Here is a 15935-nt window from a genome sequence, read left to right on the forward strand (position 1 = left end):
CTTTAATTGGTTATTATTAAAGTGTTGTTAAAGGCTGGTTTCCTGGTTTGGTCAATTTATGCTGTATATGTGCTGAAATATTCCACTGTAGCCCATAAAAATGGACAAATATTGTATGGTAATCACTTTTTTTAAAAAGATTTATTTACTTGAAAGGCAAAGTGAGAGAGAGAGAGAGAGGTTTTCCATCTAATGGTTCACTCCCCAAATGGCCGCAATGGCTGGAGCTGAGTCGATCCGAACCCAGGAGCCAGGAGTTTCCTCCGGGTCTCCCACACGGGTGCAGGGGCCCAAGGACTTGGGCCATCTTCTACTGCTTTCCCAGGCCACAGCAGAGAGCTGGATCGGAAGAGGAGCAGCTGGGACTCGAATGGGCGTCCATATGGGATGCCAGCATCGCAGGTAGCAGCTTTACGCGATAAGCCGCAGCGCATGCCCCCATCAAATTTTTTTAAAAAGGAATTTTAAGAGATAAACATTATTATTAAAACTGATTAGTGGGGCCTGCATTGTGGCACAGTGGGTAAAGCCACTGCCTGCGATGTCCGACATCCCATATGGGCGCCAATTTTAGTCCTGGTTGTTCCACTTCCAATCCAGCTCCCTGCTAATGCACCTGGGAAAGCTGCAGAGGATGGCCCAAGTGCTTGGCCTCTGCACCTGCGTGGGAAACCAGGCGGAAGCTCCTGGCTCCTGGCTGGCCCAGCCCTGTCTGTTGTGGCCGTTTGGGGAGTGAACCAGAAGATGGAAGATTTCTCTCTTGTCTCTTCCTCTGTGCAACTCTGACTTTCAAATAAATAAATAAATACATATTATTTAAAAAAAAAAAAACCTAACTAGTTACTTAGTGTTTAGCCCTGGAGCCTCCCTGTAATTTTGCAATAGTCCCAATGTCACTGTATTTGTTTTTTAGTGGCCAATACTCCCGTTTTACAGGTATATAATTGAAAACATCTCGTCTCCCGGCCAGCAAACCTAAGGCAGGTGGATCTTCATTAACTTGCCAGTGCAGAGGGTTCTGATCTGCATCTGACCTCCCAGATGTCCACGCCCAAAGTTAAGGCCACAGTGTTTTCTGGACTTTGAGCTTTGAGATGGAACGGAGCAGATAGATGGTCCTGGCCTTGTCTGCGCCGAGCGCGCACCGGGGGCTGGCCCGCCCAGCAGCCAGGCGGTGGAGCTAGCACCTCCCGGGGCGCACGATCGGAAAGACTGAGGGCTCTCGCGTTCCGAGAGCTCGCGGACTCGGTACGGCGTGGAGACACACCTGTCCGTCACGGCGCTCCCATTGGCCAGACCTCGCCACCCGCCTCCTGGCCTCAGCCAGCTGCAGCTACTGCACCGAGCGCCCAGACCCGACGGTGACGCCGGCGGGGCGTGTCCCGGGCCCGCGGCCAGGGGGCGGGGCCTGCGGAAGGTATGGCGGGGGCCGGCTGGGGGCGCGGGGGGCGGGACCTGGCGGTGACGTCACGGGGCGGGGCTGCCGCTCGCGCCTGTAGGTGAGCGCCGCGGCAGGGGTCCGCGCTCGCACTCGGGGCTGCGAGCCGCACGGATCTGGTCGCGCTTCGGCGTCCCCGCGCGCTGCTAGACCATGTCCTACGGGAGCTGCGTCTCGCGTCTGCTGCGGACGCGAGTGCAGTCGGTCCTGAAGAAATCCGTCCACTCTGTGGCAGTGATCGGAGCCCCGTTTTCTCAGGGACAGGTGAGAGGCACCCCCAGCCCAGCCCCGACGCGGGAGAAAAGGGCGGTGGTGTGCGGGGGACCGGGGCCGAGGGGAGAGGATGGCGAGAAGCGGCGCGGGAAGGGAGCCGGTCGGCTCCACGACTGGGCACCGGGGAGCAGGTGGGGTTCCCGGGGTGGAAGACGGGCAGGGAGGGCGCGGTGCGCGGTGCGCGGTGCGGGCGGGAGCGGGCCGGGGAGGACCGTGCGTGATGGAGCCGAGGAGGAGGAGAAGGAGGCCGAGCTGGCCGCAGTGCTCGGAGCGGAAACCCACGGGCTGCGGGAGCAGGGACTGGGAGCACCCGTTTTGTTCTCTCCTTAAGCAGAGGAGCCCGCGGCGGCGCAGGAGGCGCTCGCCAGCCCCGGCGCTCCCCGCGTGGGGCCTCTGCCCGCTCTTCTCACAAAGAGGGGCGCTGAAGCTGGAGTCCCCGGCACGCAGGCTTTGTTCCGTTCCCTCTCCTCTCCCGCAAGGGTTAGCTGGAACGGCCGGGCCTCCGCGGGGAGGGAACGCGAGGGCTGATGCTGCCGCACGTTTGCACGGGCTGCGAGCTGAGCGCCGCCGATTGCTTTATGGTGTGTGTGTATGGGGGGACACTGAACTCCCCCGGCCCCCCGAGGTCGTCCCTCGCCCCTGACTGTGTCATTTGTGTGGCAGAAACGGAAAGGAGTGGAATGTGGTCCAGCTGCCATTCGAGACGCCGGCTTGGTGAAAAGGCTGTCGGATTTGGGTAAGTGGTCGCGCTGCAGGCGCGGTGCAGGGCCGGGGATCGGGAACAGGCTGCCACGTCTCCCCTTCTCCTCTGGGTTCCAGCTGCAGCCTAAGACCCCCCGGAGGCTTCGGGGAAGTCTTGCCGTGGAGAGAGTGGCAGGCCGGGCGGTGGAACGCAGCGTGCAACCTGGGCGCAACCCCCCCCCCCCCCCCCAGTCTTGCATTCCTGGCTCACTCCTGAGGTGCTTGTGACTCATCAGCCTCGGTGGTTTCCGCTCGTGACAGCATTCATTTCCCCGACAGGGTTGACAGCTTGATCTCGCTGGGCTTCCATCGGTGGCTTTCAAACCTAAAAACACAGGATTCCTGGGCTCCTTCATTGGGTCTGAGGTAGAACCCAGTAACGTGTGTTTTTACAGGCATCCCAGGTTAGCCAGAATCAAAGTTGCATTCTTGTAATTAGGATCCTACACTAAGTTTTCAGAACTAGAAGTAGATAAATGCCATTTCTAAAATAACAGAGGGGGCTGGCGCTGTGGCGCAGTAGGTTAATCCTCTGTCTGTGGCACCGGCATCCCATATGGGTGCCGGTTCTAGTCCTGGCTGCTGCTCCTCCAATCCAGCTCTCTGCTGTGGCCTGGGAAAAGCAGTAGAGGATGGCCCAGGCTCTTGGGCCCCTGCACCCACGTGGGAGACCCGGAAGAAGCACCTGGCTTCGGATCAACGCAGCTCCAGCTGTTGTGGCCACAAATTAGTGAAAGGAGGACCTCACTCTGCCTCTCAAATAAAATATTTTATTTAAAAAAAGTAAAGCTGAGACCCCTTTTAATTACTTGAGAGAGTGTGAGAACACTCAAGAGAGTGCCGCCATCCCTGGTTTACTGCCATGGCTGGCTAGTCAGAGACTCAATCCAGGAACTCAATCCAGGTCGCTCACGGGGGTGGCAGGAATCCCATTACTGGAGCCATCACCACTGCCTCCCCGGGACTGCATTAGCAGCGAGCTGGAGTCAGCGGCTGGAGTGGGGCGTTACACCCAGGCACTCCAGTGTGGGATGCAGGTCTTAACCATGGGCTTCCGACCCCAGGGAACCCTTCTTAGTAACAGGGCACCACTTCTCAGTACGTTGATAGGAGGAAGGCTCTTCCTTGTATCTAACCCACATGTTTCTGGCTGCAGCACAACGCTCCACTCGTCCATGTATTTTTTTGGCACTGTAAGTACAGCACCTGTGGAGGCAGAGATTCAAGGTGAATGGCAAGCTCCCTTCCTACTGGCTCTGGAATCTCCTCCATCCTAATAAGAAGTTATCTCCTTCCAAACACCACAGGAGTAAGGAAGTGATTGAAATCACCTTGAGTTGAGGCTTTTTGTGTTTTAAGGCTTATTTAATTGAAAGGCAGAGTTAGAGCACGTGCCTGGGAGTGCTTCCATCTGCTGGTACACTCCCCGTGAAATCGGGCATGACCCCTTAAAATCTACACAAACATGTGGCCCTTTAAAGTTCCCCAGAAGCACCATCTGGGGTGCCACATGTGCTACCTGTTAGGAAACTGGTGCAGTTTTATCTATGGCGCGATCTACACCCTGATCTACATCCTAGGCCCTAGCCCCGGCCGCCATTGCTGAAAGCCAGGTAGCCACATGGCTCAGCCGCCGGTGCTAAGCTCCACCCCGAACCTAATGGGGTTGGCTATTCCTGCTTCCTTGCCCGCCCTCCGGCAAAGTTTTAAAAGGGTCTGTACCTGAACACGTGGCTCTCTTGGCTCCTCTCCTCTGTCTCTTGTACTCTCCTCTCCCTTTTTCCTTTTTCGCCCCTTCCCTCCGGTCTGCTGGATTTTCCCCAATAAACCCTTTCCCTTACTCCGGTGTTTGGTGTGTTTTGTGACGGCGTAACACTACCGGCAATTGGGTGGCCATACAATTTCACATATGCTTATTAATAAATCCCCAATATCAATAAGCCCAAGAGGGTTCTTGCCTAATATTTAGAGAATTCTAAATACCGGCACAGATAAACGAGGCAGCATGGTACATTTTAAGCTTTTATTTAGTGCGAAAGGTATCTAGGAAAGTGAGGGCTTTAGTTCAGCTTGGAGAGAGGGTAAAGTCTGGAAACTAGGGTAGCATCCATACCAAGCAGAGAGCAGGCCAAAAGCCACGTGCAGCCAGCGCCTTGAGCTGCTATCCACCGCTTATCACAGGCAGCCAAGCAGAGGAAGAGAGCCTTTTGCGACACTCCTTGCCTTTTTATATATTTTCTACAGGGGCGGAGCTTGTGGGCAGGTGGGCGCTTAGGTATGGTCAGGTAGAGCCTGATGTCACGTGGGGGTGTGGTGAGGTATTGGGTAGGGCGTGAAGTCACACAGGGGCGTGGCGAAGGCGTGGTCTCCCAGCTCACAAACCTAATCAACTTTAACCTATATGCTTGCCTACTTCACCCACATGGCTGCAACAGCCAGGGCTGGGCCAGGTGGAGCCAAGAGCTTCATCTGGGTCTCCCACGTGGGTGGCAGAGGCCCCAGCACTTGGGCCATCTTCCTCTGCTTTCCCAGTGGGAGTGCATGAGCAGGGAGCTAGATCCCAAGTGGAGCAGCCAGGAGTCAAAATGGCACTCGCATGAAATGCTGCTGTCTCGCATGGCAGCCTAACCCATCTTGCAACACTGGCCCCAGCTTGAGGTGTAGTTCACGTTTGTCCGCTTACATGTGGGTATGGTGCCTTGGATTAAATACTCAAACCTCTTGTCTCTGATAAATTAACTCCTTCAACAGGGCGTTTCTCAGTCATTTTAGTGCCTCTTCAAATTCGCCAGCAGAGATCAAAGATGAACGGCTAGGATTCCGTCATCTGTGAGTGTGTCACAAGTTACCTAATGGAACTTTTGTTCGTGCTTAGTAAAGAAAATAGGACTATGGTCCCTTAAAATAGCTTGTACGTTCTGCCTATCTGAAAGAATCATTTGACACTGAAGACAACAATCTCTGTAATCACTATTTTTAAATACTGGACAAACGACTGCGGCCCACTGATGAGCTGGGCCAGGCACTGCTCAGGTTGTCTCTGGCTTCTGCCTGAAGCAGCTTCAGGCTTTTACAGAGGGGGCTTTTATACCGTGCAGCTGAGGCCGAGGAATGTGGTGGGGGGGTGGGGGCGCGTTCCCAACAGCTTCTCTTACTCATGCTGTCCTGTCACAGCTCTTGGTAATTTTCCACTCTAACCTGGGGGTAGCCACGCTCCCTTACAAACTATCCGTCTTCCTCTTTAAACCCCCAGCCTAGCGTGATGGTGAAGCTTCAGCTTATCCCATTGTCCCTTTCTTTTTTTTTTTTTTTTTCCAAATATTTCTAGTTGTGCATTTATATCCTCACCCTGGAGCTGATTGGTCGCCCAGTGTCCACAGCTGTTTGAAATAGAATCTCATTGCATATTAATGAGATCACAGCACTCAGCCGATTTCTAGCATGAGGTTTTGGCCAAATCTCCTGGAATATGTTGGAGAAAGGTACCAAGAGAAGTTTCCATCGCTCTCTTCCCAAACAGTACCAAAATGAGTCCTTCGAGCACTTTCAAATAAGTAGCATGGGTCGGATTTCAAGGGAGAGAAAGCCCACAGGAAGGGAACTCTTGCAAATCTTTGCCTTTATTCTTTGCCCTGCTACAGAGGCTGAGGTGTTGCCATGGCATCAGTTAAGCTTCCTGTTCTCCTGCATGAATGTTTTTAATTTGTGACTGGGCTTGTTTTTTTCCATCTCCCTGTCCTTGGTGAGGACATTCCGTGGTTCTCTCAGGTAACTGTTTGTTTTCGTTATGTGAAGAGGGCCTAGGAGAGAAGAAGAGGCATCTGCTGGGTGGTCCGCCCTGACAGCCACGGCCACTGGCCCTTTCTAGAGTGCGTGCTCTTTGGGTGACGATCAGCCCTTACCTGAGATTCGCACTTTGAGGTCTCCATCTTTGACTGCGGTCACTTGACTCAGCCGTGGTACTGAGGAAGCCCCAGTGACTAGGACCGGGCCAGGAAGCCACTGGGAGCTGTTCTAGTTCCTCTCAACTACACTGAGCACATGGATTCTTCCATTGGGTGCTCTTATAGAGCAGGAATCCCCTTGGTTGAGATCCAAGCATCTGCTTGACTGCCCCAAGGACTGCTGATGGAGGGCCTGAGGAAGTTGTTTAAACTTAGGATCTCTGGTGACTAGATCGGGGCGTGGATTCAGGGATCTGTATTGGCTTTTCCAAGTCGTGAGTCCAGTTGGATGGACAGTGATGCTTTAGCCTGGCTTCCGTCCTGTCATCCCACGGACATTACCTTGGGCGGGTTCACCGATTTGCAGCCTTCGGCTGGCTGGTCTTCATCACACAGCTGTGTTCCTGAAACGTGCTCCTTGGTGAGCCAAGACTCCACTCCTTCCTGGGCCTCCTTCCTGGACGCCTTTGTGGGATCCTTCTCTTCCTGACCCTCAAAGGTTAACGTCTCCAGTGTCCCGTCACTGGCATCGTCTCACAGATGCCCTAGGGGATGGAGTCATCCACTCTCCACTTGCACAGCTTTGCTCTGACCTTCAATTAGGATGCCATGCGTGTTCCTCCACCTGTGCCCTAAGTAGCCTGATCTCATTCTCCCACTTCAAACTTATGCGCAAAACAAAGATCATTTTAACTTCCTCCGATCTTCCTCCTGCTCTCTCCCGTGTTGCTAACACTGTTGCCCATGATCTAGTTACTCTTAGTTGAATTCAGACCCTCAGCCTCTTCCCTTTCGTCCCTTACATCTGTTGCCTGGGAAGGCATGTTGGTTTTACCTCCTAAATGATTTGAGTTTTTTCGATAATGGTACTGCTTAGTTTTGTTTGTCTTCTCATATCCAGTGATGACTTTCAAATGATATCCTTTCCCTTAATTCACTTTTTTAAAAAAGATTTTATTTTATTTGAAAGGCAGAGTTAAAGAGGCAGAGAGAGAGAGGTCTTCCATTTGATGGTTCACTCCCCAAATGGTCATAACTGCCAGAGCTGGACCAATCTGAAGTCAGGAGCCTGGAGCTTCTTCTGGGTCTCCCATGCAAGTGCAGGGGCCCAAGCACTTGGACCATCCTTTACTGCTTTCCCAGGCCACAGCAGAGAGCTGGATGGGAAGTGGAGCAGCTGGGACTTGAACAGGCGCCCGCTGGGACTTGAACATGTGCCCATATGGGATTTGACACCGCAGGCTATGCTACAGCGCTGGCCCCTAATTCACTTTCATTACCACCACAGTGATCTTTCTAAAATGTTAATATGACGATATTTTTCTATTACTTAAAATCTTTTCAAAAAAATTTTTGAAAGATTTATTTGAAAAGCAGAATGACAAGGGGGTGAGGGGGGAGAAAGAAAGAGAAATATCTTCATTTACTGGTCTACTTCCCAAATAGCCACAGCAGCCACATCTGGGTTAGGCTGAAGCCATGAAGCATACAGGTCTCCCATGTGGGTGTCAGGGGCCAAATCCCTTGGAACACCTTTGCTGCCTTCCCAGGCACATTAGCAGGGAGCTGGATCAGAAGCGGAGCAGCTGGGAGTCAAAACCGGCATTCTGATATTGGAGACCAGTGTGGTGAGCGGTGGCCTAACCCACTATGCCACAACCTTGGCCCCCATTTTCATGAACTTTCTTTTTTAAAGCTTTATTTTATTTATTTGAGAGACAGTTACAGAGAGAAGTAGAGACAGAGAGAGAGAGAGAGGTCTTCCATCCGCTGGTTCACTCCCCAGATGGCTGCAATGGCTGGAGCTGAGCCTATCCAAAGTCAGGAGCCAGGTGCTTCTTCCAGGTCTCCTGTGTGGGTACAGGGCCCAAGGACTTGGGCCATCTTCTGCTCTCCCAGGCCATAGCAGAGAGCTGGATCAGAAGAGGCACAGCCAGGACTAGAACCAGCGCCCATATGGGACACCGGCGCTTCAGGCCAGGGCTTTAACCCACTGCTCCACAGTGCTGGCCATCATGAACTTTTGAAGTTCTTGTGTTTGAACACTATTAAGTTCTAGGAGAACAAAACAAATTCTTGTTGTCGTAGAACTCCGATTCTAAGGAGACAGAAGTGAAACATACAAGTATGTCAGATGGTAATGAAGAGTGAAAGCCAGGGGTGGGCAGTGACAAGTGTTGGACGGTAGGAGCATTGCAGATGTAGACAGGAGTCCTGGTGACTGCTTTGTGAGTAGACCTTGGGGAGGGGAGGGGAGGAGCCTTGTGTATCTGAAAGAAAGGCATTTCAAACAGGGAACAGTACGTGTAAGGGCCTAAGGGCCGTGAGGCAGAAATGTGCCTGGATTGGGACTAAAAACCAGTACTGAGCTTTAGTCAGTCGCTGCCCTCTGGGAAGGGGTGAGCCTTCTCATCTCTGCTGTTTCAAGGAAAACCAGAAACCTGCAAGTTCATGGTAAATCCGAGTTGCTTTAAATCAAATAGCAATGTCCGTGAAAATGATGGAGTAAGATTGCCTAAATTCTCTTTCATAAAAGGAATGAGAGAGAGAATCAGCTTTTTCAGGACTCTGGAAAACAATGAAAGGTTTGCAGCAACCCAGGGAGCGTTTATCACAGAGACACAGCTGAATCTAGAGAGAACAGCAAGCTTTGTGGCATCTGAACTTGCTCTCCCCGTACGTCCCCTGCCCAGCTCGGCTGCAGCCTAGAAAGCCCAACAGCCGGTAGGCACAGGGCAAACCAGGAGGGGCGGGTGTGTGCCTTCGAAGAGGAAGATGATCCCCACGGAATGTCACTTGGCCGGTGTGGCGTGCCTCTAGCAGGCCCCACTTGCAAGGCTGTCTTTATTTGGCCAATTCAAGTCAACAGGAAAAGAATACTCTCAAGGGAATGGTTCTGGGACGATTGGAGATCCACTTAGAACAACTGAATGGGATACTTGCCTCGTACCAATATAAAAATTAATTTAAAATGGATCAAAGTCCTAAATATGATGCTAATAACCATAAAACTGTTTTTAAAAAGTAGGAATGAATCTCTGGGACCTCGGGTTATGCAGCAGTCTCTTAGATAACCCACCAAAATCACAAGTGACCAAAGAAAAATTGTACTTTGTCAAAATTTCCAACTTCTGAAATTCAAAGGACACTATCAAGAAAATGGATAGCCCATAGAGTGCAGAAAATATTTGCAAATCATATCTGCTAAGGTTCCAGTGTCTTGAATACTTAAGTAATTGTAATAATCTGAATTTAAAAATCAGCAGTAGATTTTAATAGACATTTCCCTAAAGTGATACAGGTGACTGGTAAGCAATCATTAGAGAATCGCAGATAAAAAGCACAGTGGGATACTTCACAGTCAGCAGAAGGCTGTGAGGTACACAATGCTGTGTGCTGGTGAGAATACAGAGGCTAGCACTGCTGGTGGCAATGGAAAACTGTGGCCATCTTGGGAAACCGTCTGGCAGGGCCTGAAATACGGTTACCACGTGATCCAGCAATTCTACTCCTATGTTTGTACTTAACAGAACTGAAAACATGAAGGAACTCCACAAAGTTCATGCAAATAGAATTAAAAGGGAAGCCTATTTTGGTACAAAAAGTTTTGAAGTCTACGCAGTTTTTTTTTTTTTTTTAATGGTATCTTCCGTGAACTTACTAAAATCTCTTATGCCTGAATTTCAAAACTTTTATACCAAAAGTAAACTTTCCTTAAAAAAAATTATTTGAAAGAGTAGCACAGAGGAGAGAGAAAGCACAACCTTCCATCTGCTGGTTTACTTCCCAGATGACTGCCATATTCTTAATATGCACGAGGGATCATACTGTGAGGGTGAGGAGGAGACAGGTTATTCTGTTAGGAGAGCCTTCATGAAAGGTTTAATGCTGTCAGCCCCACCTGTTAACACTGTGGAGTTGGGGATTAAGTTTCCAACAGGTGCTCTTTGAGGGGACATTCAAATTACAGCAGGGATCCAAAGAATGACCAAGCACTCCACTGCTTTGGGCCTTGTCTGTGCTACACTGTCTTTGGGGGATGGGCACCTGTTGGGGAGGAACAGGAGCTGAGGCCTGAGCTGAGAAGTGGCATCTTTTTTTTTTTTTTTTTTTTTTTAAGATTTATTTGAAAGTCAGAGTTTGAGAAGGAGAGGCAGGGAGCGTAGTAGAAGTCTTCCATCACTGGTTCACTCCCCAAATGGCTGCAACGGCTGGAGATCAGCCGATCTGAAGCCAGGAGCCAGGAGCTTCTTCCGGGTCTCCCACGAGGGTGCAGGGGCCCAGGGACTTGGGCCATTTTCTACTGCTTTCCCAGGCCACAGCAGAGAGCTGGATGGGAAGTAGAGCAGCCGGGACTGGATCTGGCGCCCATATGGGATGCTGGCACTGTAGGCGGCAGTTTTACCCACTACAAGTGGTGTGTCTTTAGGCCTCCATCCTTAGTCCCACCTGGAAGGTCCGTAACAGTGACCAGTTGCATTGGACTTGCTTTGTGTTCCAGGCCTCCTTTATATTGCAGATTCTTTTTAGAAGAATGTTCAGTAATTTCCCAGTGCCGTAGAAAAAGCTTCCATCACTGATGATGTACCTGGTACCATGCTGGATCCATATCAGGCTCTGTTGGGATTTGGCAAATTTCAGTGTCTTTGTTTGTAAAGGCAGCAAAGCAGTTACCTTACCCCTCTTAAAAGTTACTTGATATATAGGCTGGTGCCGCGGCTCACTAGGCTAATCCTCTGCCTTGCGGTGCTGGCACACTGGGTTCTAGTCCCAGTCGGGGCGCCGGATTCTGCCCCAGTTGCCCCTCTTCCAGGCCAGCTCTCTGCTGTGGCCAGGGAGTGCAGTGGAGGATGGTCCAAGTGCTTGGGCCCTGCACCCCATGGGAGACCAGGAGAAGTACCTGGCTCCTGCCTTCGGATCAGCGCGGTGCGCCTGCCGTGGCAGCCACTGGAGGGTGAACCAATGGCAAAGGAAGACATTTCTCTCTGTCTCTCTCACTGTCCACTCTGCCTGTCCAAAAAAAAAAAAAAAAGTTACTTGATATCTGACATTCACCATGCTCCAGATGCTGTGCTAGCCACTGGCCATTATCCCATTGTATAATTTGCAAAAACCAATTATGCCTACCTCACAGGCATTAGGATGGCTACCTTCAGAACAAAACAAGTCATTGTTGAAGTGTTGGTGAGGATGTGGAGAAAGTAGAACGCCAGGTACTGTGGTAGGAACGTAAAGTGGGGCAGCTGCTACAGACCACAGTGTGGTGGTTCCCAGAACATTAAACACAGAACTACCACACGGCGATCCCACTTCCGGGTCTCTATCCAAGGAGCTGAATGCAGAGCCTTAGAGACTTGTACACCCAGGTTCAAAGCAGCACGACTCACAACAGCCAAAAGGTGGAAGCAGTGTCCATTGATGCGTGAATGTGTACACACACTGTGGCACGTTCAAGGGAGTATTACCCAGTGCTAGAAAGACAGGAAATTCTAAAATGTGCTCGATAAGGGTGAACCTTGGACATTGTGCTGAGTGGAATATAAACCAGTCTCAAAATGACAGACACTTCACGATTCCATTCACTTGAGGTCTCTAGAGACGGTAGAGTGGTGGTTGCCGGGGGGGCTGGCAGGAGGGACAGTGAGGAGTTACTGCTTCATGGGGACAGGTTGGCTAAGAAATTAAAACAGGAATTTACAAGGGGGCTTCAGAAAGATCATGGGCAATGCATGTGCTCTTTTGAGTCTCTCTTTCCAGAAACTTCTTGAAGTCCCCTCATATTAAGAACAAGGATAGGTGGTCACTCGATGATTGAGCTCCTTGGGGACGTGACAGCACTATGGATTTGGAAAGTTCCTTCTACCCTGTTTTGGCATGTTGTTTTGAACTGTAAATAAAAGTGAGACGTAAGAAAGGTAGCCTAAGACGCGTTCCAAAGTCGTGGAGGTGGTGGACAGCCCCGCTTCCTGCCGTTTAGAACCTGCACGCTGGCTCGGCCCAGACGGCTGGGTTCTCCGCTCTGACCAGGACTGCGGCTACTCGGAGCAGCGCTGCCTGACTGTGAGCAGTTTCTTGTCAATTTTTTGAAAGATGCAGTGAGAGGGAAGCACAGATATTCCATCCATTAGCTCAGTCCCCGAATGCCCAACGGCTGGGGCTGGGCTGGGCTGAGGCCAGGAGCCAGGAAATTCTCACACGTTGGTGGCAGGGGCCCAAGCACTTGGGCCATCATCTGCCTTTTCAGTCACGTTAGCAAGGAGCTGGATTAGAAGCAGAACAACCAAGACTTGAACTGGTGCTCTGATACGGGATACTGGCATCCCAAGAGGTGGCCTAGCCCGCTGCACCACGTCAGCCCCAAAATACGTGGTCCTGAACTCCCCCTGCTTTGGAAGTCCAAGCATCTGCTTAGTGTCTTCATCTTCACCTTCCTCATGCTGGCCCTTAGAGATATTTTCCCATAATCTTCAAGTCTGTTTTTCTTTTTTCTTTTTTTTTTTTTTAAAGATTTGTTTACTTGAAAGGCAGAGTTAAAGGGGGAAAGACACACACACACACACACATATCCACATATCTCCGATCCTCTGGTTCACTCCCTAAATCCTAAATGGCCACAACAGCCAGGATTAGGCCAGGCCAAAGTCAGGAGCCTGGAACTGCATCCAGGTCTCTCATGTAGGTAGCGGTTCCAAGTCCCTGGGCCCTTTCTGATGCCTTCCAAGGCACGTCAGCAGGGATGCTGGGTCAGGTGGAGGGGCTGGATCCAATGTGGATGGGCCAGGACTCGAACCAGCACTCATGGGATGCTAGCATCACAAGCAGCAGCTTAACCTGATGCACCACGATGCCCACCCCCAGTCTGCATTTTTTTCCCACTCCAGTGTGAACTCCCTTCCTGTTGTCTCCTGAATTAGTTGTGTCAACAAAGCATACCCTCCTCCAGTCTACTTTTAAGATTGCAAATTGGAGTCCAAAGTGATGATGGGTTATGGAAAACGGATCATCTCCCTCTCAGGTAGACGGTGGTAGAGGGATCCAGAGCTGTTTGGGTGGCTCTGTTCCTTGAAGTTCAGGTCTAGATTCTTGTCTACTGCAAGGCCTCCGGCTTGCTGGCAAAGTTCCCTTCCCAAGTTGCTGCAGGGCACCTGTGCTTATCCTGATGGCCAGAACTGGTCATATGCCACTTCTGCTTGAATTTAGTTTATTTTACATCATGTTCCACTTAAACATCTTGTCTCTGCAGAAGAACAGATAGTGAATAATTAACTTTCAGCCACCTGAGGGTATTTTAAAAATTTCGTGGAAGAATAGAATTTAAAGATAAGCTGATTTTGGTGCAAGAAAAGTTGAAATCTACGCTGACAAGGGTTCGCCAAAAAGTTCTTGAAAAATGAGTATTAAAAATTACACATGGCTGGCGCCGCAGCTCACTTGGCTGATCCTCCGCCTGCGGTGCCGGCACCCCGAGTTCTAGTCCTGGTTGGGGCACCTAATTCTGTCCCGGTTGCTCCTCTTCCAGTCCAGCTCTCTGCTGTGGCCCTGGAAGGCAGTGGAGGATGGCCCAAGTGCTTGGGCCCTGCACCTGCATGGGAGACCAGGAGGAAGCACTTGATTCCTGACTTGGGATTGGTGCAGCGCACCGGCCGTAGCAGCCATTTGCAGGGTGAACCAACAGAAGGAAGACCTTTCTCTCTGTCTCTTCTCTCTCACTGTCTAACTCTGCCTGTGAAAAAAAACAAAATTACACATGGCTTTGAAAACTTTTTAATTTTTTATATGACAGAGCAAGGGAGCTTCTGTTTGCTGGCTCATTCCCTAAATACCCTCGATGACCCCCTGGGACAAAGCCTGGAGCTGGCAACTCAGTGCAGGTCTCCTATGTGGGTGGCAGGGACCCAAGTACTTGAGCCATCACTGCTGCCTCCCAGGGTCTCCATTAGCGGGAAGCTGGGATCAGGAGCTAGAGCTGGGATTCGAACCCAAGCACTCCGTTAAGGGATGCCCATGTCCTAGCTACTAAGCTAAATGATTGCTCCCTCAAAATATTTTTGCGAGGGCTATATTGTGGCACAGTGGGTTAAGTCACTGCCCGTGACACCGACAGAGTGCCAACCAGAGTCTTGGTTGCTCCACTTCTAATCCAGTTCCCTGCTAATGTTATCAGGAGAGCAGCCCAAGTCTTGAACCCTTGCTTCCCCTGTGGGATACCTGGCTGGAGCCCCTGGCTGTTGTGGTTTTCCTTCCGTGCGGTTCATTTGTAAAGGAATTGATCTCACCTGTCGATAGGGTTTCTGTTTGGGTTTTGCGTTTGCATCCCCATATGCCCTGGGATGTTTGTCTTCTCTATTTCCTGTAAGCTGGGCATGAGATCCAGACCCCTGATCAGGTTCAGGTTTGCGGGTTGGCTGTTGTGTTGGCAATTCTGCATCAGAAGGTGGCAATGTACGCTTCCATCCGTGATCTTATCGGCCACCAAGTATCACCTAGAGTTGACCCGTTCACGGTCTCCATGTTTTCAGTGGGATCGACCTAACGCCTCAATGCCAGCGTAGCCAAATGTGAACTTAGCATCTCTTCCACTCCCTTCCCGATCTCTAGCCAAGCCAGAGAGCAGAAGGGCAGGCCTCGTGTCTTTCCCCCATGCCCCTCCCTGCTGCTGCCTGCTCTACTGTTTGATCTAGCGCCCGGGAGCTCCAGGCCTGTCCATTCCTGCACTGTTCCCTGGGTGGTCCGTCTGAGATGCAGATGATCCACCACTTCCTGACCTGACCACCTGAGCAGCTCCCCAGTGCATCTGGGCCCTGCCTGTGTCCTGCCTCATCTCTCCAGCCCTCTGCAAGCACGCTGGGCTTTGCTCTGCAGGGCTGAAGCTACCCTGTGCCTCTCTGGCAAGCACTCCTCCTTCCCCCTTTCCTCCTTGGCTCAGAGAGTGCCTCTTCTGAGAAGTCCTAGCGCTTCCTTTCCTGGTCCGTTCCCACCACACCCGTTCCCACCACACCCTGTGCCAACGGTGGCAGAACAGTCGGCACTGGACTACTGGTTTCCCACCTGGCTTCTCCCACCCGTCTGCTCCGTGAGGCTGCCACCAGACCTTGTCTCTGGGTCCCTCGGACTGAGCGGGGTGCTGGGCAGCACACGGGAGCTGTTGAGGGACAGAGTGGGCAGAGCTCACTCCTGAAACCTCAGTCATTTCCTGGCTCCTGGGATCCCCCCCTGTGGGGAGCAAACCGGACTAGACTGTTACTGGAATTAAGACTTATTCTATGCATCTGCTCTCCCACAATATGGCGCTGGGAGAGGAGAAAACAGCTTCCGCACAGCTGCCTCCAGTTCAACCAATTAACTGTAGGACTTGCTCTTGATTGGAGAGCAGCGTACTCGGCGTGTGGGCAGCCGAGTTGGGATTGGCGGAGGAGGACTATAAAGGAGGAGAGAGACGGCATGCACCAGGAACATCTATGGGGAACATCTAAGGGGAACACCTGTGCAGCCCCCCAGAGAGCCGGCCGGCGGTGTGCCGCTCCCCTGCGGAAGTGGGG

The 15935-nt window shown here is 51.4% G+C and overlaps 1 protein-coding gene across 1 annotated transcript in view; it reads left to right on the forward strand.

The window, feature by feature from the left end:
* Nucleotides 1–1591: 1591 nt before the first annotated feature.
* Nucleotides 1592–15935, forward strand: part of ARG2 (arginase 2) — a 44188-nt gene continuing 29844 nt past the window's right edge. Inside the window, 2 exon segments of the mRNA NM_001082181.1 lie at nucleotides 1592–1702; nucleotides 2375–2447. Coding sequence (NP_001075650.1) covers nucleotides 1592–1702; nucleotides 2375–2447 — 184 coding nt within the window.

Source organism: Oryctolagus cuniculus, chromosome 20, assembly GCF_051225735.1.
Source record: "Oryctolagus cuniculus isolate XC-2025 breed Fujian yellow rabbit chromosome 20, ASM5122573v1, whole genome shotgun sequence".
NCBI lineage: Eukaryota > Metazoa > Chordata > Mammalia > Lagomorpha > Leporidae > Oryctolagus > Oryctolagus cuniculus.